The sequence below is a fragment of the Thalassophryne amazonica genome, chromosome 10 (genome assembly GCF_902500255.1).
Source record: "Thalassophryne amazonica chromosome 10, fThaAma1.1, whole genome shotgun sequence".
NCBI lineage: Eukaryota > Metazoa > Chordata > Actinopteri > Batrachoidiformes > Batrachoididae > Thalassophryne > Thalassophryne amazonica.
This window is the reverse complement of record NC_047112.1, coordinates 110,106,460-110,133,925: the sequence shown is the minus strand read 5'-3', so window position 1 is coordinate 110,133,925 and position 27,466 is coordinate 110,106,460. Positions and strand designations below refer to the sequence as shown.

Here is a 27,466-nt window from a genome sequence, read left to right as displayed (position 1 = left end):
TAGAACTTGTTCATTTGAATTCTGAGCTTGAATGAGAGTCTTTCCATGATATCAGTTTCTTTAGTAATGTTGATCCACCAGTCTATAGTTAGAGGGTCTGGTTTAAGCCACTTCCTGGTTACGGCTTTCTTACTCACTGCCAAAAACAACTAGAGCATTATCCTCTTTACCCCAATTTGTAACATTAATATTTCCCAAATAAACATTTTCACAAATATAAGGTATTTACATTATTAATATGCTCATATATCTGTAACCAATATGGTCTTAACATGGAAAAGTCCCCAAAAATGTGGAAATGATTGGCCCCTGCAGAGCCACAGGATCTTTTTTTTTTTTTTTTCTTTTTCTTTTTTAGAGCCACAGGATCTCCAGCATGAGTCTCCACTGGCTTGATGTCTCTTTTGAATGGGTGTGATTAAAAAAAAAACAACAACCCCTGAGCATATTTTTCCAAACAAACTCATGCCATGAGTTCGATCCTGTAGTGGACCACTGCAGTCAGCATACTCTCCCAACCTTCATTTGAATTCTGCATATTAACTTCCTCGGTTCCTTTTATGGACTCTTGTTTACTCTGAGTCCATAAAAGGAACCAAGGAAGTTAATATCTACATACACATTATTAGGTTACAGATGTTTATTTTAAAATGCCACACACAAACACAACTTAAACACAAATGACAACAAAATGGAACAAAAATGTAAAAATTTGCATATCAATTGTAAGTTAACCGAAATTGAAACATGTTAAATGTAGAACAACCAAAGCAAAATGTGCAAAAGTTAGAAGAAAATAAAAATGGCAAGAAATGCAACACAATGTAAAGTGTGCAAAGTAGAATATAAACTGAGAAATAAATATTTTAAATAGCTATCTAAAGAAAAATACATTTTACAAAACTGTAAAGTGCAAAAATTATATAATGATATACATATACAAAAATGTGCAAAACTTCACATCATTTATGCATAAATGAGGATTATACTCTTTAAGTGGTATAGTCCTAAAGTAGCCTGAAACCTTATACCCTTTCATGTCAACCTTGGGGAATCCTCCTGGCAGATCTATGTGCAAGCATTCTGGGGTGTGCCATGAATCATATGAATGCAGTGTGTGCACAATTAAAATGAAATTGTCATTTCAGCACTAGAAATACATTCGCGAGTGCACAAATTAGCCATAATTGAATGCTTAAATTAACCAGGAAGGAGATTTATAAAGAAGGCCATATTTATAACACATAAAGTAGATATCAATACCTTTAAAATGGAACCAGTTTGAAGAGTTTTATTTACTGCTCACATGAGCTTTTCTTCTAATAAAATTAAGCCACAAAATGTTTTTTTCAGAATTCAGAGGTTTCTCCCACAGTATTTGTTTACCACAGATATGCCAAATTTACATATTTCATAGCCAGTATAGCTGGCATTAAGGAGCCAAGAAATGGAAAGACTTCTTTGAGTGTAATGGTATGCTTCAGTGTCTCAAACATGGATGCTCACAATAGTCAATGTAATATTTTCCATAGTTTGAGCATACATAAACGTCATAGTTTAGTGTCAATGTCTGTTGTTTGACTATAGTCCAAGTCTGGGTGTCCATGACAACTGCCACAGAAAATTTCAGGCCTCTAAGTTCATTATTTGCTGAGACATTCTACCTTGAACACGGCTCCAGAAATGACGGCCATAATTTTTGCCTAAAAACGGCAGACCCCATGCACACTAAATTGACCATATCTCCGAAACTACTTGGCCTACAGGCCTCAAACTTCAGATTTGTTGTTCTGGATAGTCTGGGAATATTTGAGTAAAATTAGAAGAAAATCTGAGACAAAGTGCGTGAGGCCCTCGTTGAATTGACATGGAATGACCCAAAGCAGCAATATGTCGCTATACAAATGCCATCTTTAAAGCACCAGTCTTTTGTTAAACAAATAATTTCCAGACTTCTTTCACACTTCTTCTTAAACCGTACACAAACATAACATACTTTTGGTGGCATATGCCACACACTTTGCGTTGCTCTTGACTCGTGTGAAGTTGTGTTGGACACAACTTCACTTGGGATGGAGGAGATCTCGCAGACTGGGAAAGAGTCTACCTCAGCACAACTGCTACTGGCTCAGTGTTGCAGATGGCAAGTGGAATAATCATATAATCAGCTGCTGTTCCATGTAGATTCGAGTAATTAAAGAGCAGTAAAGTTGACTGGTCAACTCATCAGCTTCTCTTTGCAACTCCCAGCTACTAACAAATTTCACTGAGCAAGTAGACAGTGTGACAGAAGCTGTTGCATGCAAACCACTACTTTCTATCATAGTAAAGCTTGTTAGAGAAAACTTTTTTTTTTGTTATTTCTTCTATACTGAATCCTTGATGTTTCTCTTTTTGTTCAGCATGAACATAACGCGGCAAACCCAGAAATCCTTAAAGCTTGTGTATCATTCAGTGAAGACAAACTGCACAAGAGGATTTTCTACATCACTGGTAAGTGGTGTTTGAGTTGAGTCAGTTTATTTAAGTGTTTTGGTGGTGATAAACTTCATGAATCAACAGTTCCAAATAGAAGGCTGAAGAGATTGTAATGCTGATTGTGATATCTTCATTCAGAGCTGCAAATGTTTGAGTGAAAGAGATGGAAATGTATATAAATGAACCTAGAAACATAATTCAGTAATTGTATGGTGCTGTGAAATCCTGTTGCTGTTGTTAACCCATGTGAAAATTACAGGTTAGAGTTTAGAGATGTAACATTTTACTGTAAATTGTGGTATAAAATATAAAAGTGTTATTTTCTAATTACAAGGGCTGTGATTAATCTGAATGAATCACATTTAATTGCATGTATATTTTTCAAAAATAACACCCCTCAGGTCTGTGTGTGTTTGGGGAATTTAATATTCTGTGGTAAAATTATAGGATTTGGGTTATTTCTGTTACATATGTCATATTAAACAAGCCGTGATGTAAATTGATCTTAAATCAGGGGAATGTCTGTAAAATTGTGGCACTTTGGAGATGTTAAAGTTGATTTTGCACAATATGACTCCTTTTAATAATTATCTTAATAGATTTAATTTTTAAGTCTGTCCATTGAACATTAAAGTGCTGTCACACCTTGACGATTTAGCCTGCGTATACTGACTGTATTAAAAACACTGGCATATGCAGGCATCTAATAAATTAATGCAGCTGTCACACCTTGATAACTTGACCAGCGTATACTTACAACACCGTTTCCAGTGAGTGGTTTAGGTGCTGCAAAATATTATACGTGTTGGAACAGTTAAGTCTGGCTTGGTTTGCATTTCCACCGCAGGCAGAACCCTTTTGTTTGGCAGATGGAACACTTCAATGTGGACGAGCACGACATCGGGCGCGCTTAAGAGATATTGCACATATGATGATGCTACAAGGATAAAGTTGCTACCCAATGCTACATTGTATTCTACAACCCCAATTCCAATGAAGTTGGGATGTTGTGTAAAATGTAAATAAAAACAAATATTTACTCATTATGAAATGGATGCCTGCAACACATTTCAAAACAGCTGTGGTATATGTTTACCACTGTGTTACATCACCTTTCCTTCTAACAACACTCAATCAATCAATCAATCAATTTTTTTTTTATATAGTGCCAAATCACAACAAACAGCTGCCCCAAGGCGCTTTATATTGTAAGGCAAGGCCATACAATAATTATGTAAAACCCCAACGGTCAAAACGACCCCCTGTGAGCAAGCACTTGGCTACAGTGGGAAGGAAAAACTCCCTTTTAACAGGAAGAAACCTCCAGCAGAACCAGGCTCAGGGAGAGGCAGTCTTCTGCTGGGACTGGTTGGGGCTGAGGGAGAGAACCAGGAAAAAGACATGCTGTGGAGGGGAGCAGAGATCGATCACTAATGATTAAATGCAGAGTGGTGCATACAGAGCAAAAAGAGAAAGAAACAGTGCATCATGGGAACCCCCCAGCAGTCTACGTCTATAGCAGCATAACTAAGGGATGGTTCAGGGTCACCTGATCCAGCCCTAACTATAAGCTTTAGCAAAAAGGAAAGTTTTAAGCCTAATCTTAAAAGTAGAGAGGGTGTCTGTCTCCCTGATCTGAATTGGGAGCTGGTTCCACAGGAGAGGAGCCTGAAAGCTGAAGGCTCTGCCTCCCATTCTACTCTTACAAACCCTAGGAACTACAAGTAAGCCTGCAGTCTGAGAGCGAAGCGCTCTATTGGGGTGATATGGTACTACGAGGTCCCTAAGATAAGATGGGACCTGATTATTCAAAACCTTATAAGTAAGAAGAAGAATTTTAAATTCTATTCTAGAATTAACAGGAAGCCAATGAAGAGAGGCCAATATGGGTGAGATATGCTGTCTCCTTCTAGTCCCCGTTAGTACTCTGGCTGCAGCATTTTGAATTAACTGAAGGCTTTTTAGGGAACTTTTAGGACAACCTGATAATAATGAATTACAATAGTCCAGCCTAGAGGAAATAAATGCATGAATTAGTTTTTCAGCATCACTCTGAGACAAGACCTTTCTAATTTTAGAGATATTGCGTAAATGCAAAAAAGCAGTTTGTTTAATATGCGCTTTGAATGACATATCCTGATCAAAAATGACTCCAAGATTTCTCACAGTATTACTAGAGGTCAGGGTAATGCCATCCAGAGTAAGGATCTGGTTAGACACCATGTTTCTAAGATTTGTGGGGCCAAGTACAATAACTTCAGTTTTATCTGAGTTTAAAAGCAGGAAATTAGAGGTCATCCATGTCTTTATGTCTGTAAGACAATCCGGCAGTTTAGCTAATTGGTGTGTGTCCTCTGGCTTCATGGATAGATAAAGCTGGGTATCATCTGCGTAACAATGAAAATTTAAGCAATACCGTCTAATAATACTGCCCAAGTGAAGCATGTATAAAGTGAACAAAACTGGTCCCAGCACAGAACCCTGTGGAACTCCATAATTAACTTTAGTCTGTGAAGAAGATTCCCCATTTACATGAACAAATTGTAATCTATTAGACAAATATGATTCAAACCACCGCAGCGCAGTGCCTTTAATACCTATGGCATGCTCTAATCTCTGTAATAAAATTTTATGGTCAACAGTATCAAAAGCAGCACTGAGGTCCAACAGAACAAGCACAGAGATGAGTCCACTGTCCGAGGCCATAAGAAGATCATTTGTAACCTTCACTAATGCTGTTTCTGTACTATGATGAATTCTAAAACCTGACTGAAACTCTTCAAATAGACCATTCCTCTGCAGATGATCAGTTAGCTGTTTTACAACTACCCTTTCAAGAATTTTTGAGAGAAAAGGAAGGTTGGAGATTGGCCTATAATTAGCTAAGATAGCTGGGTCAAGTGATGGCTTTTTAAGTAATGGTTTAATTACTGCCACCTTAAAAGCCTGTGGTACATAACCAACTAACAAAGATAGATTGATCATATTTAAGATCGAAGCATTAAATAATGGTAGGGCTTCCTTGAGCAGCCTGGTAGGAATGGGGTCTAATAAACATGTTGATGGTTTGGATGAAGTAACTAATGAAAATAACTCAGACAGAACAATCGGAGAGAAAGAGTCTAACCAAATACCGGCATCACTGAAAGCAGCCAAAGATAACGATACGTCTTTGGGATGGTTATGAGTAATTTTTTCTCTAATAGTTAAAATTTTGTTAGCAAAGAAAGTCATGAAGTCATTACTAGTTAAAGTTAATGGAATACTCAGCTCAATAGAGCTCTGACTCTTTGTCAGCCTGGCTACAGTGCTGAAAAGAAACCTGGGGTTGTTCTTATTTTCTTCAATTAGTGATGAGTAGAAAGATGTCCTAGCTTTACGGAGGGCTTTTTTATAGAGCAACAGACTCTTTTCCAGGCTAAGTGAAGATCTTCTAAATTAGTGAGACGCCATTTCCTCTCCAACTTACGGGTTATCTGCTTTAAGCTACGAGTTTGTGAGTTATACCACGGAGTCAGACACTTCTGATTTAAAGCTCTCTTTTTCAGAGGAGCTACAGCATCCAAAGTTGTCTTCAATGAGGATGTAAAACTATTGACGAGATACTCTATCTCCCTTACAGAGTTTAGGTAGCTACTCTGCACTGTGTTGGTATATGGCATTAGAGAACATAAAGAAGGAATCATATCCTTAAACCTAGTTACAGCGCTTTCTGAAAGACTTCTAGTGTAATGAAACTTATTCCCCACTGCTGGGTAGTCCATCAGAGTAAATGTAAATGTTATTAAGAAATGATCAGACAGAAGGGAGTTTTCAGGGAATACTGTTAAGTCTTCCATTTCCATACCATAAGTCAGAACAAGATCTAAGATATGATTAAAGTGGTGGGTGGACTCATTTACTTTTTGAGCAAAGCCAATAGAGTCTAATAATAGATTAAATGCAGTGTTGAGGCTGTCATTCTCAGCATCTGTGTGGATGTTAAAATCGCCCACTATAATTATCTTATCTGAGCTAAGCACTAAGTCAGACAAAAGGTCTGAAAATTCACAGAGAAACTCACAGTAACGACCAGGTGGACGATAGATAATAACAAATAAAACTGTTTTTTGGGACTTCCAATTTGGATGGACAAGACTAAGAGACAAGCTTTCAAATGAATTAAAGCTCTGTCTGGGTTTTTGATTAATTAATAAGCTGGAATGGAAGATTGCTGCTAATCCTCCGCCCCGGCCCGTGCTACGAGCATTCTGACAGTTAGTGTGACTCGGGGGTGTTGACTCATTTAAACTAACATATTCATCCTGCTGTAACCAGGTTTCTGTTAGGCAGAATAAATCAATATGTTGATCAATTATTATATCATTTACCAACAGGGACTTAGAAGAGAGAGACCTAATGTTTAATAGACCACATTTAACTGTTTTAGTCTGTGGTGCAGTTGAAGGTGCTATATTATTTTTTCTTTTTGAATTTTTATGCTTAAATAGATTTTTGCTGGTTATTGGTGGTCTGGGAGCAGGCACCGTCTCTACGGGGATGGGGTAATGAGGGGATGGCAGGGGGAGAGAAGCTGCAGAGAGGTGTGTAAGACTACAACTCTGCTTCCTGGTCCCAACCCTGGATAGTCACGGTTTGGAGGATTTAAGAAAATTGGCCAGATTTCTAGAAATGAGAGCTGCTCCATCCAAAGTGGGATGGATGCCGTCTCTCCTAACAAGACCAGGTTTTCCCCAGAAGCTTTGCCAATTATCTATGAAGCCCACCTCATTTTTTGGACACCACTCAGACAGCCAGCAATTCAAGGAGAACATGCGGCTAAACATGTCACTCCCGGTCCGACTGGGGAGGGGCCCAGAGAAAACTACAGAGTCCGACATTGTTTTTGCAAAGTTACACACCGATTTAATGTTAATTTTAGTGACCTCCGATTGGCGTAACCGGGTGTCATTACTGCCGACGTGAATTACAATCTTACCAAATTTACGCTTAGCCTTAGCCAGCAGTTTCAAATTTCCTTCAATGTCGCCTGCTCTGGCCCCCGGAAGACAATTGACTATGGTTGCTGGTGTCGCTAACTTCACATTTCTCAAAACAGAGTCGCCAATAACCAGAGTTTGATCCTCGGTGGGTGTGTCGTCGAGTGTGGAAAAACGGTTAGAGATGTGAACGGGTTGGCGGTGTACACGGGGCTTCTGTTTAGGGCTACGCTTCCTCCTCACAGTCACCCAGTCGGCCTGCTTGGGATCTGCCAGAGGGAAGGTTAAGCTACCTTGGTCCGCACCGACTACAGGGGCCTGGCTAGCTGTAGAATTTTCCACGGTGCGGAGCCGAGTCTCCAATTCGCCCAGCCTGGCCTCCAAAGCTGCGAATAAGCTACACTTATTACAAGTACCGTTACTGCTAAAGGAGGCCGAGGAATAACTAAATATTTCACACCCAGAGCAGAAAAGTGCGGGAGAGACAGGAGAAGCCGCCATGCTAAATCGGCTAAGAGCTAGTAGCTATGCTAAGCTAGCGGATTCCTAAAAACACGCAAATTGAATAATGTGTAAATAATTTAGAGGTGATTCAGCAGAGGGAGTGCTTTAGTTAAGGCACGTAAAGATTACACTGGGAAACAAATCGTAATCTAGATAACTAGATCAATCTGACTGTGCAGATTAAACAGCTAACAGATACAGAAAAACACCGCTGTGCTCCGGAACAGGAAGTGATACAATACCGCAGTGAGAGCCAACCACCAGTAGATCAAGAGATGTTTTGATCAAATACATATCAAATCGGGAACAGGGGTGAATCGTATTGCATTGTATCGTCATGTATTGCTATATGTATCATATCGCTGGTAGTGTATTGAGATGCATATTGAATCGTCGTTAGTGATGAGATTTACATGCCTACTATGCACAGAACGCACATGCAGTGTGCATCGTGCCACATAGGCCCCAAGATATGCATGTGTATTCATTAATATAACACTGTGACACATCGATGACTATAATTATCATAAATTCCACCAAAATGTGTTCCACCTGTTACAGACATTTATTCTCAGAATTAAAAAAAAAAAACTACTACAAAATACTGACATTAACACTGCTAAAATTTCCTTTTGACTTTAATAAATCATCTTGCATGTGTAAACTTAAACTATTTGCATTTTCCTGAATTTTGCGCATTTGACAGATGCAGTCCTGTTATGATTTCTCTTAAATGAATGCAAAATGCAGACTAGACAGCCACACAGAGGATGAAAGAAATACTCATGTATTTAACAGCAAAGTGCCATAACTGTCCAAAGATGGGTTGCAGTCCAAAACCCTCAGGTGAAAGGAGGTGTGTTGGGGAGAACAACAGCAACAACAGGAGGAACAAACATGACAATGGACAACATTAAGAAAATAAACAAACAACCAAACCAGGGGTCTGTACTACAAAGCGGGGTTAACTTACTCAGATGTAACCCAGGGTCAACCTCTTAAACCGGGGTTGACAAAACCTGGGTGCCTCAAGTGGTGTTAACCGGTACTACGACGCTAAATAAGATGTTGATTTGTTGAACCTGTGTTAACCTAAGTGGAGTATGTGCGCGTTCACATCAAAGGGGCAGGTTGCAGCACTTGTCATCATTTTTCAATGATGGCGCGGTCACCTTACTTTACCGGAGAAGAATGCACAATTATTATGCGGAGCTACGAGGAATTTAAATTAACGTTAAGGGGGAAATCGAACACATCGTCTGCCAATAAAGCAAGACAGGCTTGTTGGCAGTGTATTGCTGATCGGGTAAATGTGTAATTGTTCTCCAAATCTTTTACAGATGATTAACCTGTGGAATGTCTATGTGTAAAAATAAATGCCCCTCTTCCATTAATTACGCCCAGATGCAACACGATTCAGAAGTGGGCATAGGCCTACTGTTGGGTTTGCACCCTGTTTTAAAGAAATGAGAGGCACAGACACTGTAAAGAAACCAGTCAGAGAGGTGCAAATATATTTTATGCTCTGCGCAGAGGAGGAGGAGCGGGCAGTAGCAGCTTGTAAGTGCTCAGCTCCAAAGCTCTCCTAAAATCCCCTCCTCTGGCTCGGCTTTTTGTTTAGTACACCAACATGAGAAAAAACAAACAAGGACAGTCGGAGAGGTTACACGAGTCATGTCTGCATGAGGGAGATAGCAAGGCAAGGTAGTGGCTGAAACCTTCCATTCCTGCGACATGAGCCTTGTGGCTCGTCAAAAACAGGATAAGGCACTTATGCAAAATGAAAAATAGTTTGCTCAATCATGAAGAATGCAGACAACAAGTCTCTTTTTAAAACCTCCTCACAAAGAGGAAAAGTACATGTAGTCATAAAAGGAAATAAATGATAATATAAGCATGAACTATATAAAATCCTTGACACCTACTAATAAATGTTAGGTTAATGTAATGGTTCCTAAATAGGCTACCTTGACTGTATGATTGCTATTCCTAATCCTGTCAATATGTCAGATGCAATAGCAGTGCCAAATGCACCTGGCAGCAGGTGAAGATGAAATATAAAAACATCCTTCAGAACGGTAGGTTTATATTCATAGCTTGATAAGCCCCACTTCGCCTAATTAATGGACATGCATTAGACCTATTTTGATATTAGTAATTACCCACGATTGCATGAAACCCTTCTTTGATTTGCATTGCGGATAAATGGCCAGGGAAAACGACAGATGCATCCAGCAGTTTAGACAGAGCAAGTACTACCTTGCGAATCATACGATACAGTATTCTTGCTCAGATGTTCAGCATCACCGATGAATGACTACATAAATTGTCCACTGGTAAAATATCTAAGCGCAAGGCACATTATCTGCTCAATCGTCGGGGCATTGCTACACTGTAAAAAAATGACTTTTTTTTACAGGAAAACGCTGGCAGCTGTGGTTACCAGGGAATTCCTGTAAAACATACAGCAGCACAGTAGATAACATTACAGACATATGTATATGGATTTACAGTGAATGAACCACGGCTGACTCGCATTAGGGGAACTGTTAAATTTACAAACAAGAGCTCTTTTTTTTTTTTTGTACATTTAACTGCTGTATTTTTTACAGGAATTCCCTGGTGACCACAGCTGCCAGCGTTTTCCTGTAAAAACAGTCTTTTTTTACAGTGTACGATGGGCGATCTTACAGACTTCTGGCCCGATCAGCTAACAAAGATAACGAATTCCCTCGGCTGAGAATCTATATCTTTCATAGAGAATATCGTCCAGGTATGTCAGCGGATTCTGGCGGTCTTTAAAAACCCTCACCCTGCGGAGAGAGCCCCTCACAATTTCTGCTCCAATATCACACGGATCATCCAGGTAGGCCGGCATTGTCTTCGGAGTGATGCAGGTGGATGGACGGTACTTATAAAGGGAGTGGTTAAGCGAAAACCTCACGCTAACCTAGAACATAACCTGCTCGGAGCAGGTTTGGCGCACAGCGTAAGTTGCCGTGGCAGCATGCCTCGATCGAAACCTATCCACCTTTCATAGTACGGGTTAACCGGGAATGTACTCCACACGTCATCAACTTACTCCCGAAGTTACCCTGATAAGCCAGTAACCCCGCTTCGTAGTACAGGCCCCAGAACAGTGACAACTTAAATAGTGACACAAAACAAACAGATGAGTGGCAGGTGCTGTAATGGAATATGGAGCAGCTGTGAGGGAGAAGAGCTGACATGGAACCGCCTACGAACACACGTCAGATGAGAATAGACAAAGTGCAGACAGTAAACTACAAAGAAACCTAAGTAACCAACATAAACAAGTAGAAACTAAAGGAGAAAGTATAAGTGACCAAAAAAGCAACGTTTGACAGGGTGCCAGACAGGGAGAAGGGTTGGAACACAACACCCTCAGTGTTCAGTGTTAGTAAATCAGCATGCAGACACACATTTACACACACAAACCTTAAGGAAATCAGGTGGTAAAACAAACCATGAAGACCCACATAACCTAACAAACACAAAAACCCACTCATGCCGCAACATTAACTGGACAGATTACAAGACAAGAACAATGAACGGATTGTGTGTAAGGGGAAAACGTGCTCAGTGTTTATGGTTATTGGAAGAAAACTCAAGCAAACTAATGTTTTCACAATGTTAAACATAATGTAATTATGCCAGTCAGTTAAAATTCTGTCATGTCTTGCTTTTCTGTTGCAGCAGATCATGGCATCGCGACACACATGTACAAAAAGGATTGATGGCCTGGATAAGAATGTCTGGTAGGTGAACATTTAAAATATTCATCTCCAGGTTTGGCAAAACAGGATAAGACTTTTGATCGCAAGTCTTCCAACAAACTTTTTTGTTAGTGTCTTCTCCATCATGTGGACGTTAGCTGTGTTGAGTAAAGGTGTTATGTAAATTCATTTTACATGTCGGTTAAACTAAAAAAAAAAAAAAAAAAACCTGACGTAATCATTTATTTTTGACATGGGATTGCCATCATTAAATGTTTTTGTTAAACATGTAAAATAACAAAGTTCACTAAAGCAGAAAACTAAGGAATTCAAAACATTTTGCAGTTAATGCAATTTTACTATACAGGGCTAAGCAGTGGCGAGTAAATGCTATTGTGTGACTAGTGCACCGTGCCCTCTTGCCCAACATGGAAAGTTAATTTTCAGGCCCAGTTGGAACAAAATCTGGTAAAAAATCAATGTACGAGTGCATCCCAAAAAATTTGAATATCGTGAAGAAGTTCAATACTTCAGAGTGAAAATTTTACATATTGTAGTTTCAATACATGGAAACTAAAATATTTTGGTAATTTTTCATTATTATTATTTTTATTTTGATAATTATGGCCTACAGCACCCAAAAAATCTGCTGGTCAACAAAAAGAAGAATTTTTCTTGCATTTTTCTTGACTTTGGGAACTGATTTAGGGTCATTTTTGGGGTGCTGAATCTATCCCATCACATTATTTTGCAATCTACATGTTCCGTACTGATGGATTAAAAGTTGCTCATTCACTCAGGGGAGTGGAGGTGATGGTCTAGTGGTTGAGCATTGGGCTTGAGACCAGAGGATCCTCGGTTCAAATCTCAGCCTGACCGGTAAATTACTAAGGACCCATGGGCAAGGTCCTTAATCCCCTAGTTGCTCCCGGTGTGTAGTGGGCGCCTTGCATGGCAGCAGCCTGACATCGGGGTGAATGTGAGCCATTGATGTGCAAAGCACTTTGAGCATCTGATGCAGATGGAAAAGTGCTATATAAATGCAGTCATTTTTCATTCACTCACAAGTTTGATGCCACTAATCATGCACAAAAGCAGCTTCAGAAGCACAGTTTTTAAACCGGGTTCACAAAATGCAAACAATGAGCCATAATATCGTATATGGTGCCGAACAGGTGAGCAAGACTGCAACTTTTGCTTCAATGCTTGATAAGAGAAATAGACACGAAATTAGAAAAATAGCTGTTTCTAGACAAAATAGTAAAGTTTTCAACATATGTTTGACTGTAACAGCATACGTTTCTTAACATGAATGTTTATTGTGTGACAGGTTCAGCAATTTACAGTTCAGTGAAGACTTTGCCCTGATTCTTCTTTACGCTAAGGTAGTTAACATTTCTACGACTTCCAAGCGAAGGAAGTGTTGCAATGACCCAGATATTTTCTGTTAAATCTGTGATTGCTACACTCTACCACCTCAGACATAATATCGATACTTTTATCAAAGGAGTGTACCTTGTTTATTTCGAAGGACCACTTGGTGACAAGGACAAGAATTGGGCGCCTCACCATGTTTGCACAACTTGTGTTGAAACACTGAGATCCTGGTCTCAAGGAAAGAATACTCAGCTCAAATTTAGTGTGCCAATGGTTTGGAGAGAACTGAAAAACCACTCAGATGACCGCTACTTCTGCCTTGTAAACGTCAAGGGATTTAATAAGAAAAACAAACACTTGTAATACTTCAGCGTACCATCTGCTGTGCGAGCGGTTCACCACAGTGATGAAATAAGTACCCGTACCCATTGTCACCAAGCTCCCAGACATTGATGAGGATGAGTTTACTTCTTCCACATCTTCATCCACTTATGATGATGATGAAGAAGAAGAGGGAATAGCAGCTGAGGTATGGAATGCAGATTGAGCTTCTCTGTATAGCCAGTCCTACTACTGATCATTTTAAAGTGACAGTGTTACTTTTTTGAATGCTTTTGGTTTAAATCTGCAAATTAAATTTAGTGAGAAACACCCAAAACTAAAAAAAAAAAAAAAAAAAAAGAAAAAAAAACAAAGCTTCTGATGAGCATAATGCTCCAGATTGTATTTTTTTTTTTTTTTTTCTCAATAGAAAGTCCCTTCGGCTACTCCCTTGTTTGCACTCGGGGTCGCCACAACAAATCCAAGGTTGATCTGCATGTTGAATTGGCACATCTTTTATGCCGGATGCCCTTCCTAACGCAACTCCACATTACATGGAGAAATGTGGCAGGGGTGGGATTTGAACCTGGAGCCTTCTGAACTGAAACCAAGCGCATTAACCACTTGCCACAGTAATTGTATAATGTGATCAATAATGATCAAAAAGAGTGCAAGCATAAAAGTAGCTGCTTTCCATTGTAAACATTATTCCATATATGGGTGCTTAAATACGTGATTTTTTTTTTTTTAACTTTCAGCAAAAAATATCAGATTAAAAAAATGTTTTCATATCTCAAAAACATGATGTGATTAGCAAAACTAACTACAGATTTGTATTCAGTGCCCACAAAATCTGTTGAAAAACTCCATGCAAGAAAAATCATGTTGACCAGTGAAATAGAAAACTCATATCTTAAAGTATTAGAAAATTTCAGCACAACACTTTTAAAAACATTTTTATAATACAGAAATATCAGACTTCTGAAATGTTTATTTATGCACCCAGTATTTGATTGCAGCTCCCTTTGAATAAATTCCTGCCTCATTGTGGCATGGAACCGGTCAACCTTTGGCTCTACTGAGGTGTTCTGGAAGTTTAGGTTGCTTTGATTACAGCCTTCAGGTCACCTGGATTGTTGGGTCTGGTGTCTCTTATGTTCCTCTTGACAATACCTCACAGAGAATATATGAAGCATTGTCAGTGGGGTCAGTCAAGTACAGTAACACAGTGATCAGCAACCCAGTCACTAGTAGTTTGGGCACTGTGTTTTCTTCTTCCTGCTGGAAGAGGAAATCAGCATGTCCAGAAGATTTGTCAGCAGATGGAAGCATGAAGTGCTCTAAAACAGGGGGGCCCAAGTTCTGTCCTTGAGATCTACCTTCCTGCCACTCTTGTCTCCCTGCTCCAACACACCTGAATCCAGTGAAAGGCTCATTAAAAGCCTGCTAACGAGCACCCCTGCTCTAGTCTAAATCCTTCCGGTAGATGGCTGGGCCTTGGATGTGATAAAACACAGTGGACCAACACCAGCAGATAACATGGTGCCAAATCATCACTGACTGTAAAAACTTCACAGTGAACTTCAAGCAGCTTGGATTCTGTGCCTCTCCACTCTGTCTGGACACTCTGGGACCTTGATTTACAAATGAAAAATGAAATACTTTCATCTGAAAAGAGGACTTCAGACAACTGAGCAACGATCCAGTTGTTTTTCTTCTTAGCCCAGGTAAGATGTTTCTGACAGTCTGGGGTTGAGGAGTGGCTTGGCACTACAAATACAACACATGCAGTCCATTTCCTGGACACATCTGTGCATAGTGGCTCTTGGTACACTGATTCGACCCTCAGTCCACTTCTTATGAAGCTTCCCCAGGTTCTGGAATTGACTTTGCTTGACTGCAGTCATCCCTGTTGCTTGTGCATCTTTTCTGACCACACTTTTCCCATCCAGTCAACTTTCCATGACTATGCTTTGATCCAGAACACTGTGAACAGCCAAAGCTTTCAGCAGTGACCTTTTGTGGCTTACCCTTCCTGTGGACGGTGTCCTTGAGTGTCTTCTGGACACCTGTCAAGTCAGCAGTCTTACCCGTGATTGTGGTTGTGTGTACTGAACTAAATAGTAACTTGAGATACAATATTTTAATATGTTGAGATATGCATTTTCTATTTTTTTTGGAGCAGGATGCTGTAATTATTAAAATTTAAAAAGTTACTGAAACATTTTAAGTTCTATGTATTGACTCTAGAATATGTAAAATTTTCACTCTTTGCAATACCTGACAAAAAAATCTTGAACTTTTTCATGATATTCATATTTTTTTTTAGATGCACCTGTATTTTATTCATGTTCCTGGAACTGCAGAAAGGTTTTTATTGATTTATTTATTTTTAATTGATCTATTTAATTTAATTCCTCTTACCTTGTCTCATGTGCGTAGTGTCATTGGACTGAGCAGGATTGTAGGATGAAGACAATATTATACTGACAGTGCAGAATTGTAGGAGTAAAAATATGTGTTGAAGAGCAATATTAAAAAAAGTCTCTTACTTTAGTATTGATTAGTATGTCTGGTATTTATATGGTGTATATATTTGTATTTACAAACTGTTTTTTTTATTTATCTTTTCTTTTCCTTTCACTTTTGATACTCTGTGTGCTTCTTACCCTGAGTGCTGCTATACAATGCTGCTGGAACCTCAATTTCCCTGAGGGATTCTTCTGAAGGGATCAATAAATTTCTATCTAATCAAATTATCTGACACCAAAAATATTTGAATAAATATGTAAAAAAAAAAATGCACACCAAGATCCTCTGCTGAGGTGCATATGCAGAAATACACTCAACAAAAATATAAACGCAACACTTTTGGTTTTGCTCCCATTTTGTATGAGATGAACTCAAAGATCTAAAACTTTTTCCACATACACATCACCATTTCCCTCAAATATTGTTCACAAACCAGGCTAAATCTGTGATAGTGAGCACTTCTCCTTTGCTGAGAAAATCCATCCCACCTCACAGGTGTGCCATATCAAGATGCTGATTAGACACCATGATTATTGCACAGGTGTGCCTTAGACTGTCCACAATAAAAGGCCACTCTGAAAGGTGCAGTTTTATCACACAGCACAATGCCACAGATGTCGCAAGATTTGAGGGAGCGTGCAGTTGGCATGCTGACAGCAGGAATGTCAACCAGAGCTGTTGCTCGTGTATTGAATGTTCATTTCTCTACCATAAGCCGTCTCTAAAGGCGTTTCAGAGAATTTGGCAGTACATCCAACCAGCCTCACAACCGCAGACCACGTGTAACCACACCAGCCCAGGACCTCCACATCCAGCATGTTCACCTCCAAGATCGTCTGAGACCAGCCACTCGGACAGCTGCTGAAACAATCGGTTTGCATAACCAAAGAATTTCTGCACAAACTGTCAGAAACCGTCTCAGGGAAGCTCATCTGCATGCTCGTCGTCCTCATCAGGGTCTCGACCTGACTCCAGTTCGTCGTTGCAACTTCGCACAGCCATTGAAGAGGAGTGGACCAACATTCCACAGGCCACAATTGACAACCTGATCAACTTTATGCGAAGGAGATGTGTTGCACTGCATGAGGCAAATGGTGGTCACACCAGATACTGACTGGTATCCCCCCCCAATAAAACAAAACTGCACCTTTCAGAGTGGCTTTTTATTGTGGACAGTTTTAGATCTTTGAGTTCATCTCATACAAAATGGGAGCAAAACCAAAAGTGTTGCATTTATATTTTTGTTGAGTATAGTAACTCAAATATAAAGAAAAACCATAGCACACTCAAAATATTGATGTCCTAAATAAGACATCAATATTTTGAGTGTGCTATGCTTTTTCTTTATACCAAAAATATCTGAACCACAATTCCATAACATCGGTACATCCTGCCGTGTCAACATTTCATTCATTAATTGGGGTAAGCGGGTAAGGGGGGGTGGGGGGGCTATCCCAGCAGTCATAGGGCGTGAGACAGGGTACACCCTGAACAGGACACTAGTCTGTTGGAAGGCCACGTATTCAGACGTGCAAATTCACACTCAGACTTTGGATCAATTAAGTTTCCAATTCACCCAACCTGCATGTTTTTGGATGTGGGATGAAGGGAGGGAGGGAACTCATGCTAACCACTAAACCGTGATGCTCCATGCCATCATTTAATGCCTATGAATGAACTAACATTGTCAATCATCATGACCACTGGGATAGGGTCCAACCCCGTGACCCATAACTGGAATAAGTGGGTTCAGAAAATGAATGAATACTTCAAAAAAAAGCACGGGCGTTCTGTGAAACAGGGTCTTAAAGGTCTTGAAATGTCTTAGTAACTGTAGCACAATGCTAAAATACCCTCAGCCATATGAGCGTGTACCTTTTAACGGAATCTGCAGGAGGGTGTGTGTGTGTGGGTGCACATGAGTTTTTGAAATGACCGGAAGTTACCTTTCACTGTATGTAATGCGCGTGCATGCTGACATTTGTGAGATGTATTGAAAATTATCCAGACATGTTATCAGGTTACAAAAACAGCAGTTTAATTTTTAGAAGTGTTTATTTCTCGCTAGCTTTTACATAATATATAAGAAACATGTTAAGGCACTTTGACACTTGCACATATTTGATTCCCGCACTGCAGTGCAATTCATTGTGCCAATGCGTCCCACTTTGTCCCATTTGATGCCACACTATGTAAAATAATCATTTCGTAGCCGATGATGCATTTGCTCTCAGAACTTGGCTGATGAAACCATTCTCTCATCGCTCCCAGAATCACAGAAAAATTATCTACAGCTACAGGTTGCCTCATGCTCGTCGTGTGGTTGAGAGTGCATTTGGAATCGGGTCTCAAAGGTAATTATTTATAATATATGTATATTGTAATGGATTGGTAAAACAGTTGCATTTTCATACCTTCTCACGAATTAGATAATGTATCTGATGGCCTGCAGTGGGGGGAAAAAAAAACAGGCAGTACTTCTGGCTTTTAACGTGTGTTTTTGCATCATGTTTATTCCCATTTCCGCAAAGCAATTGGCAGAAAAATGCACTCCAAATATAGATACATTTTGTAGCTGTCCCACATTCAGCTGTCTCCCTCAGCCCCAACCAGTCCCAGCAGAAGACTGCCCCTCCCTGAGCCTGGTTCTGCTGGAGGTTTCTTCCTGTTAAAAGGGAGTTTTTCCTTCCCACTGTAGCCAAGTGCTTGCTCACAGGGGGTCGTTTTGACCGTTGGGGTTTTACATAATTATTGTATGGCCTTGCCTTACAATATAAAGCGCCTTGGGGCAACTGTTTGTTGTGATTTGGCGCTATATAAAAAAAATTGATTGAAAATTGATTGATTGACTTCCTGGAGTTGCATGCGCCTCGCAGCTTCAGTAGGAACTTAGAAGGGGAAATTCACATGGGAAATTTAAAATCTTATAAATTCATAAAAATTGTCTGTAAATTGTGGTTTTAGTGTGTTAGTTGGGACTTGGTACTTTATGTACAGTCTTGTTATGTAAAACATAAACAACCATGTCAGTTGCACTTTAAATCTGTCTTCCCTTAAACTGTGGAACCCTAAAAGATCCATGTCAGGCCACTTAAAGTCCAGCACTGGCTAAAGTCTGCGCTGACATTAACCATTTCCAAAAGTTTCACAAACACTTTCAATACAAAATTGTCTTTCTGTTGCAGTCTGACTAATAATGAATTTCATTGTCACTTCAGGGTGGCCTTTACCTCAGTGGCAGCAGACCCATCCATTGTTAATCTGGGCCAAGGTTATCCAGACATTTCTCCACCTTCTTATGTCAAGGAGGCGCTGGTGAAGGCTACATCAGTGGACAGGATGAACCAGTACACAAGAGGCTTTGTAAGATCGATTAATTGTTACAGTTTCGTGAAAGCATTTGAAAACACTGCAGGTTTGCCCACAGCACATCAGTGAGGTGGTGAATGTGGTAACGTGCAGCAGCACTGCAACCTTCTCAACCTGACTGGATTTGGGAATAATAATAATAACCCCAATTCCAATGAAGTTGGGACGTTGTGTAACATGTAAATAAAAACAGAATACAATGACTTGCAAATCCTCTTCAACATATATTCAACTGAATACACCACAAAGACAAGATATTTAATGTTCAAACTAATTTTGTGCAAATATTTGCTCATTTTGAAATGGATGCCTGCAACACGTTTCAAAAAAGCTGGGACAGTGGTATGTTTACCACTGTGTTACATCACCTTTCCTTCTAACAACACTCAATAAGCCTTTGGGAACTGAGGACACTCATGATTGGGTATAAAAGGAGCATCCCCAAAAGTCCCAGCCGTTCACAAGCAAAGGTGGGGAGAGGATCACCACTTTGTGAGCAACTGCATGAAAAAAATAATCCAGCAGTTTAAGAACAATGTTTCCCAGTGTTCAATTGCAAGGAATTTAGGGATTCCATCATCTACAGTCCATAATATAATCAGAATATTCAGGAGAATCTGGAGAACTTTCTACAAGTAAGCGGCAAGGCCGAAAACCAACATTGAATGCCTGTGACCTTCGATCCCTCAGGCGACACTGCATTAAAACTGACATCATTGTGTAAAGGATCTTACTGCGTGGGCTCAGGAACACTTCAGTAAACCATTGTCAGTTAACACAGTTCGTTGCTGTGTCTACAAGTGCAAGTTAAAACTCTACCATGCAAAGGGAAAGCCATACATCAACAACATCTAGAAACACCGCCGCCTTCTCTGGGCCCAAGCTCATTTGAAGAGGATTTGCAAATCATTGTATTCTGTTTTTAAATTTACATTTTATACAACATCCCAACGTCATTGGAATTGGGGTTGTAGTTAGCTGAGTTACCTGTTCTATGGACAGGTAATAAAGATGAATTTTGGCCATGTCATTGTATATTTCATTTCACTTTAGTTAAGATATAGTAAGTTGCATTGCATTGTGTGTTTGTTGTCATGAATTTTCATAGAGCAATTTGTGACATTCATGAGACTCAATTGACTGATGATAAAAGGTGATAGCATGTCATATCACTGCAGTGCTCTAGCATGCCATACACAGCATGTACATTTGAACTGCTAAAATGCAGTTTAACTGGCACACGGTGCGCACTGGCCCCTTCGGATTGTAATTAAAATGCGTCCTAGCCAGCCGCTACTTGATGCCCCCAGTCACCATAGCAGGTTTGGTGTGGATTGCTTAATTGCTGTGGCTGTGTATAGCGAACACACTCACACACAGTCAGCTTTATATATTAGATAATAATAATAATACATGAAGAGACAGATTTGTCTTGTGGGCTGCTCATATTTCATTGGAGTGATGACATAAACCTCTAATCAGACTGTCGTGACAGATGTACAGTAGTGTTCAGAATAATAGTAGTGCCATGTGACTAAAAAGATGAATCCAGGTTTTGAGTATATTTCTTATTGTTACATGGGAAACAAGGTACCAGTAGATTCTCACAAATCCAACAAGACCAAGCATTCATGATATGCACACTATTTAAGGCTATGAAATTGGGCTATTAGTTAAAAAAGTAGAAAAGGGGGTGTTCACAATAATAGTAGTGTGGCATTTAGTCACTGAGTTCGTCAATCTTGTGGAACAAACAGGTGTGAATCAGGTGTCCCCTATGTAAGGATGAAGCAAGCACCTGTTGAACATGCTTTTCTCTTTGAAAGCCTGAGGAAAATGGGACGTTCAAGACATTGTTCAGAAGAACAGCATAGTTTGATTAAAAAGTTGATTGGAGAGGGGAAAACTTATACGCAGGTGCAAAAAATTATAGGCTGTTCATCTACAATGATCTCCAATGCTTTAAAATTGACAAAAAAAACCAGAGACACGTGGAAGAAAATGGAAAACAACCATCAAAATGGATAGAAGAATAACCAGAATGGCAAAGCCTCACCCATTGATCAGCTCCAGGATGATCAAAGACAGTCTGGAGTTACCTGTAATAAGTGCTGTGACAGTTAGAGGACGCCTGTGTGAAGCTAATTTATTTGCAAGAATCCCCCGCAAAGTACCTCTGTTAAATAAGACGTGCAGAAGAGATTACAATTTGCCAAAGAACACATCAACTGGCCTAAAGAGAAATGGAGGAATATTTTGTGGACTGATGAGAGTAAAACTGTTCTTTTTGGGTCCAAGGGCCGCAGACAGTTTGTGAGATGACCCCCAAACTCTGAATTCAAGCCACAGTTCACAGTGAAGCATGGTGGTGCAAGCATCATGATATGGGCATGTTTCTCCTACTATGGTGTTGGGCCTATATATTGCATACCAGGTATCATGGATCAGTTTGAATATATCAAAATACTTGAAGAGGTCATGTTGCCTTATGCTGAAGAGGACATGCCCTTGAAATGGGTGTTTCAACAAGACAATGACCACAAGCAATGACCTCCACAGCCTGTCTGGTGGATTTTTATTTTATTTTATTTTTTAGTACTCTTGCCCTGCGTTATCTGTGTTGCTTCATGGCCTGTCTGGTGGATTTTTATTTTATTTTCTAGCACTGCTGCCGTGCGTTGCCTGTGCTGCTTCGTGGTCTGTCTGGTGCCTTGACTTAAGCGCTCCTTCTGCTGGGTCACCTCTAGATTGTTTGCACGTTATTCACTTTGCGTGTTTTTGGGAGTCCGCTGGGTTAGCGTGGCTGCTAGCTCTTGGCCGATTTGGCATGGCGGCTTCTCCTGTCTCTCCCGTGCTTTTCTGCTCTGGGTGTGAAATGTTTAGTTATTCCTCGGCCTCCTTTAGCAGTAACGGTACTTGTAGTAAGTGTAGCTTATTCGTAGCTTTGGAGGCCAGGCTGGGCGAATTGGAGACTCGGCTCCGCACTGTGGAAAATTCTACAATTAGCCAGGCCCCTGTAGTCGGTGCGGACCACGGTTGCTTAGCCGCCGTTAGTTCCCCTCTGGCAGATCCCGAGCAGTTGGGAAAGCAGGCTGACTGGGTGACTGTGAGGAGGAAGCGTAGCCCTAAACAGAAGCCCCGTGTACACCGTCAACCCGTTCACATCTCTAACCGTTTTTCCCCACTCGACGATACACTCGCCGAGGATCAAACTCTGGTTATTGGCGACTCTGTTTTGAGAAATGTGAAGTTAGCGACACCAGCAACCATAGTCAATTGTCTTCCGGGGGCCAGAGCAGGCGACATTGAAGGAAATTTGAAATTGCTGGCTAAGGCTAAGCGTAAATTTGGTAAGATTGTAATTCACGTCGGCAGCAATGACACTCGGTTACGCCAATCGGAGGTCACTAAAATTAACATTAAATCGGTGTGTAACTTTGCAAAAACAATGTCGGATTCTGTTGTTTTCTCTGGGCCCCTCCCCAATCGGACCGGGAGTGACATGTTTAGCCGCATGTTCTCCTTGAATTGCTGGCTGTCTGAGTGGTGTCCAAAAAATGAGGTGGGCTTCATAGATAATTGGCAAAGCTTCTGGGGAAAACCTGGTCTTGTTAGGAGAGACGGCATCCATCCCACTTTGGATGGAGCAGCTCTCATTTCTAGAAATCTGGCCAATTTTCTTGGATCCTCCAAACTGTGACTGTCCAGCGTTGGGACCAGGAGGCACAGCTGTGGTCTTACACACCTCTCTGCAGCTTCTCTCCCCCTGCCATCCCCTCATTACCCCATCCCTGTAGGGACGGTGCCTGCTCCCAGACCACCAATAACCAGCAAAAATCTATTTAAGCATAAAAATTCAAAAATAAAAAATAATATAGCACCTTCAACTGTACCACAGACTAAAACAGTTAAATGTGGTCTATTAAACATTAGGTCTCTCTCTTCTAAGTCCCTGTTGGTAAATGATATAATAATTGATCAACGTATTGATTTATTCTGCCTAACAGAAACCTGGTTACAGCAGGATGAATATGTTAGTTTAAATGAGTCAACACCCCCGAGTCACACTAACTGTCAGAATGCTCGTAGCACGGGCCGGGGCGGAGGATTAGCAGCAATCTTCCATTCCAGCTTATTAATTAATCAAAAACCTAGACAGAGCTTTAATTCATTTGAAGGCTTGTCTCTTAGTCTTGTCCATCCAAATTGGAAGTCCCAAAAACCAGTTTTATTTATTATTATCTATCGTCCACCTGGTCGTTACTGTGAGTTTCTCTGTGAATTTTCAGACCTTTTGTCTGACTTAGTGCTTAGCTCAGATAAGATAATTATAGTGGGCGATTTTAACATCCACACAGATGCTGAGAATGACAGCCTCAACACTGCATTTAATCTATTATTAGACTCTATTGGCTTTGCTCAAAAAGTAAATGAGTCCACCCACCACTTTAATCATATCTTAGATCTTGTTCTGACTTATGGTATGGAAATAGAAGACTTAACAGTATTCCCTGAAAACTCCCTTCTGTCTGATCACTTCTTAATAACATTTACATTTACCCTGATGGACTACCCTGCAGTGGGGAATAAGTTTCATTACACTAGAAGTCTCTCAGAAAGCGCTGTAACTAGGTTTAAGGATATGATTCCTTCTTTATGTTCTCTAATGTCATATACCAACACAGAGCAGAGTAGCTACCTAAACTCTGTAAGGGAGTTAGAGTATCTCATCAGTAGTTTTACATCCTCATTGAAGACAACTTTGGATGCTGTAGCTCCTCTGAAAAAGAGAGCTTTAAATCAGAAGTGTCTGACTCCGTGGTATAACTCACAAACTCGTAGCTTAAAGCAGATAACCCGTAAGTTGGAGAGGAAATGGCGTCTCACTAATTTAGAAGATCTTCACTTAGCCTGGAAAAAGAGTTTGTTGCTCTATAAAAAAGCCCTCCGTAAAGCTAGGACATCTTTTTACTCATCACTAATTGAAGAAAATAAGAACAACCACAGGTTTCTTTTCAGCACTGTAGCCAGGCTGACAAAGAGTCAGAGCTCTATTGAGCTGAGTATTCCATTATCTTTAACTAGTAATGACTTCATGACTTTCTTTGCTAACAAAATTTTGACTATTAGAGAAAAAATTACTCATAACCATCCCAAAGATGTATCGTTATCTTTGGCTGCTCTCAGTGATGCCGGTATTTGGTTAGACTCTTTCTCTCCGATTGTTCTGTCTGAGTTATTTTCATTAGTTACTTCATCCAAACCATCAACATGTTTATTAGACCCCATTCCTGCCAGGCTGCTCAAGGAAGCCCTACCATTATTTAATGCTTCAATTTTAAATCTGATCAATCTATCTTTGTTAGTTGGCTATGTACCACAGGCTTTTAAGGTGGCAGTAATTAAACCATTACTTAAAAAGCCATCACTTGACCCAGCTATCTTAGCTAATTATAGGCCAATCTCCAACCTTCCGTTTCTCTCAAAGATTCTTGAGAGGGTAGTTGTAAAACAGCTAACTGATCATCTGCAGAGGAATGGTCTATTTGAAGAGTTTCAGTCAGGTTTTAGAATTCATCATAGTACAGAAACAGCATTAGTGAAGGTTACAAATGATCTTCTTATGGCTTCGGACAGTGGACTCATCTCTGTGCTTGTTCTGTTGGACCTCAGTGCTGCTTTTGATACTGTTGACCATAAAATTTTATTACAGAGATTAGAGCATGTCATAGGTATTAAAGGCACTGCGCTGCGGTGGTTTGAATCATATTTGTCTAATAGATTACAGTTTGTTTATGTAAATGGGGAATCTTCTTCACAGACTAAAGTTAATTATGGAGTTCCACAAGGTTCTGTGCTAGGACCAATTTTATTCACTTTATACATGCTTCCCTTAGGCAGTATTATTAGACGGTATTGCTTAAGTTTTCATTGTTACGCAGATGATACCCAGCTTTATCTATCCATGAAGCCAGAGGGGACACACCAATTAGCTAAACTGCAGGATTGTCTTACAGACATAAAGACATGGATGACCTCTAATTTCCTGCTTTTAAACTCAGATAAAACTGAAGTTATTGTACTTGGCCCCACAAATCTTAGAAACATGGTGTCTAACCAGATCCTTACTCTGGATGGCATTACCCTGACCTCTAGTAATACTGTGAGAAATCTTGGAGTCATTTTTGATCAGGATATGTCATTCAAGGCGCATATTAAACAAATATGTAGGACTGCCTTTTTGCATTTACGCAATATCTCTAAAATCAGAAAGGTCTTGTCTCAGAGTGATGCTGAAAAACTAATTCATGCATTTATTTCCTCTAGGCTGGACTATTGTAATTCATTATTATCAGGTTGTCCTAAAAGTTCCCTAAAAAGCCTTCAGTTAATTCAAAATGCTGCAGCTAGAGTACTGACAGGGACTAGCAGGAGAGAGCATATCTCACCTGTGTTGGCCTCTCTTCATTGGCTTCCTGTTAATTCTAGAATAGAATTTAAAATTCTTCTTCTTACTTATAAGGTTTTGAATAATCAGGTCCCATCTTATCTTAGGGACCTCGTAGTACCATATTACCCCATTAGAGCGCGTCGCTCTCAGACTGCAGGCTTACTCGTAGTTCCTAGGGTTTGCAAGAGTAGAATGGGAGGCAGAGCCTTCAGCTTTCAGGCTCCTCTCCTGTGGAACCAGCTCCCAATTCAGATCAGGGAGACAGATACCCTCTCTACTTTTAAGATTAGGCGTAAAACTTTCCTTTTTGCTAAGGCTTATAGTTAGGGCTGGATCAGGTGACCCTGGACCATCCCTTGGTTATGCTGCTTTAGACGTAGACTGTGGGGGGGTTCCCATGATGCACTGTTTCTTTCTCTTTTTGCTTTGTATGCATCACTCTGCATTTAATCATTAGTGATCGATCTCTGCCCCCCTCCACAGCATGTCTTTTTCCTGGTTCTCTCCCTCAGCCCCAACCAGTCTCAGCAGAAGACTGCCCCTCCCTGAGCCTGGTTCTGCTGGAGGTTTCTTCCTGTTAAAGGGGAGTTTTTCCTTCCCACCGTAGCCAAGTGCTTGCTCACAGGGGGTCGTTTTGACCGTTGGGGTTTTTCATAATTATTGTATGGCCTTGCCTTGCAGTATGGAGCGCCTTGGGGCAGCTGTCTGTTGTGATCTGGCGCTATATAAAAAAAAAAGTTGATTGATTGATTGATAATAAACGAGCAAAGTCTTGGTTCCAAACCAACAACATTAATGCCTTGCAGATGTGAAGAAATCATGAAAAACTGTGGTTATACAACTAAATACTGGTTTAGTGATTCACAGGATTGCTAAAAAAGCAGTTTGAACATAATAGTTTTGAGTTTGTGGCGTCAACAGCAGATGCTACTATTATTGTGAACACCCCCTTTTCTACTTTTTTTTACTAATAGCCCAATTTCATAGCCTTAAGAGTGTGCATATCATGAATGCTTGGTCTTGTTGGATTTGTGAGAATCTACTGAATCTACTGGTACCTTTTTTCCCATGTAACAATAAGAAATATACTCAAAACCTGGATTAATCTTTTTAGTCACATAGCACTACTATTATACTGAACACTACTGTAGGTCCTAAAGTTTGAGAATTCCATTGTCAATTCTATGTCAATTTCAGTTTTAGTTATCAGTTTTCTGAATGATCAGAAATTACATGTTTTTTTCTGTCTTTTTATAATAAGTCAAATAGAAGATTCTGAAGGGTGACTTTTTGGTTTTTAACACTGGCCCAGCTTCATTCTGCTGTCCATAATTGTCGTGATTTGTATAAACTGAACCCAAAATGCAAACTGTAAACATGCAAAGAGTAGTCAGACAGTGAGGGATCAGTGGATGAACATGGAGTCGTGGCGCAGACAAGCATCAGGAACCAGAATATGTAACAACCAAAATAAACCACCAAACAAAAGGGGACAGGTGCCCCGTTTACATAACCATAATAATCAGATAACTGTTAGTAATCAGATAACTGTAATAATCTGATCTGAATAATCTGAAAAAGCACAGACTGACAAAAAGCGCACTCTTTCTGTCTCTGTCTGTCTCTCGCTCTCTCTGTGTATTTGTCTCTGTCTCTCTGTCGGTCTGTCTCTCAGCGAGGAGGTTCGCAGAGTTGATGTCCTCAAGCCCCAAAATATG

General features: G+C 40.1%; 1 protein-coding gene across 1 annotated transcript in view; it reads left to right on the top strand.

Annotated features, from left to right (window-relative positions):
• Window positions 1-27,466, top strand: part of LOC117519362 (kynurenine--oxoglutarate transaminase 3-like) — a 57,152-nt gene that overhangs the window by 14,956 nt on the left and 14,730 nt on the right. Inside the window, exons 2-4 of the mRNA XM_034180714.1 lie at window positions 2,403-2,493; window positions 11,679-11,740; window positions 19,147-19,291. Coding sequence (XP_034036605.1) covers window positions 2,404-2,493; window positions 11,679-11,740; window positions 19,147-19,291 — 297 coding nt within the window. The 5' untranslated portion in view covers window position 2,403. The remainder of the gene's footprint in view (window positions 1-2,402; window positions 2,494-11,678; window positions 11,741-19,146; window positions 19,292-27,466) is intronic.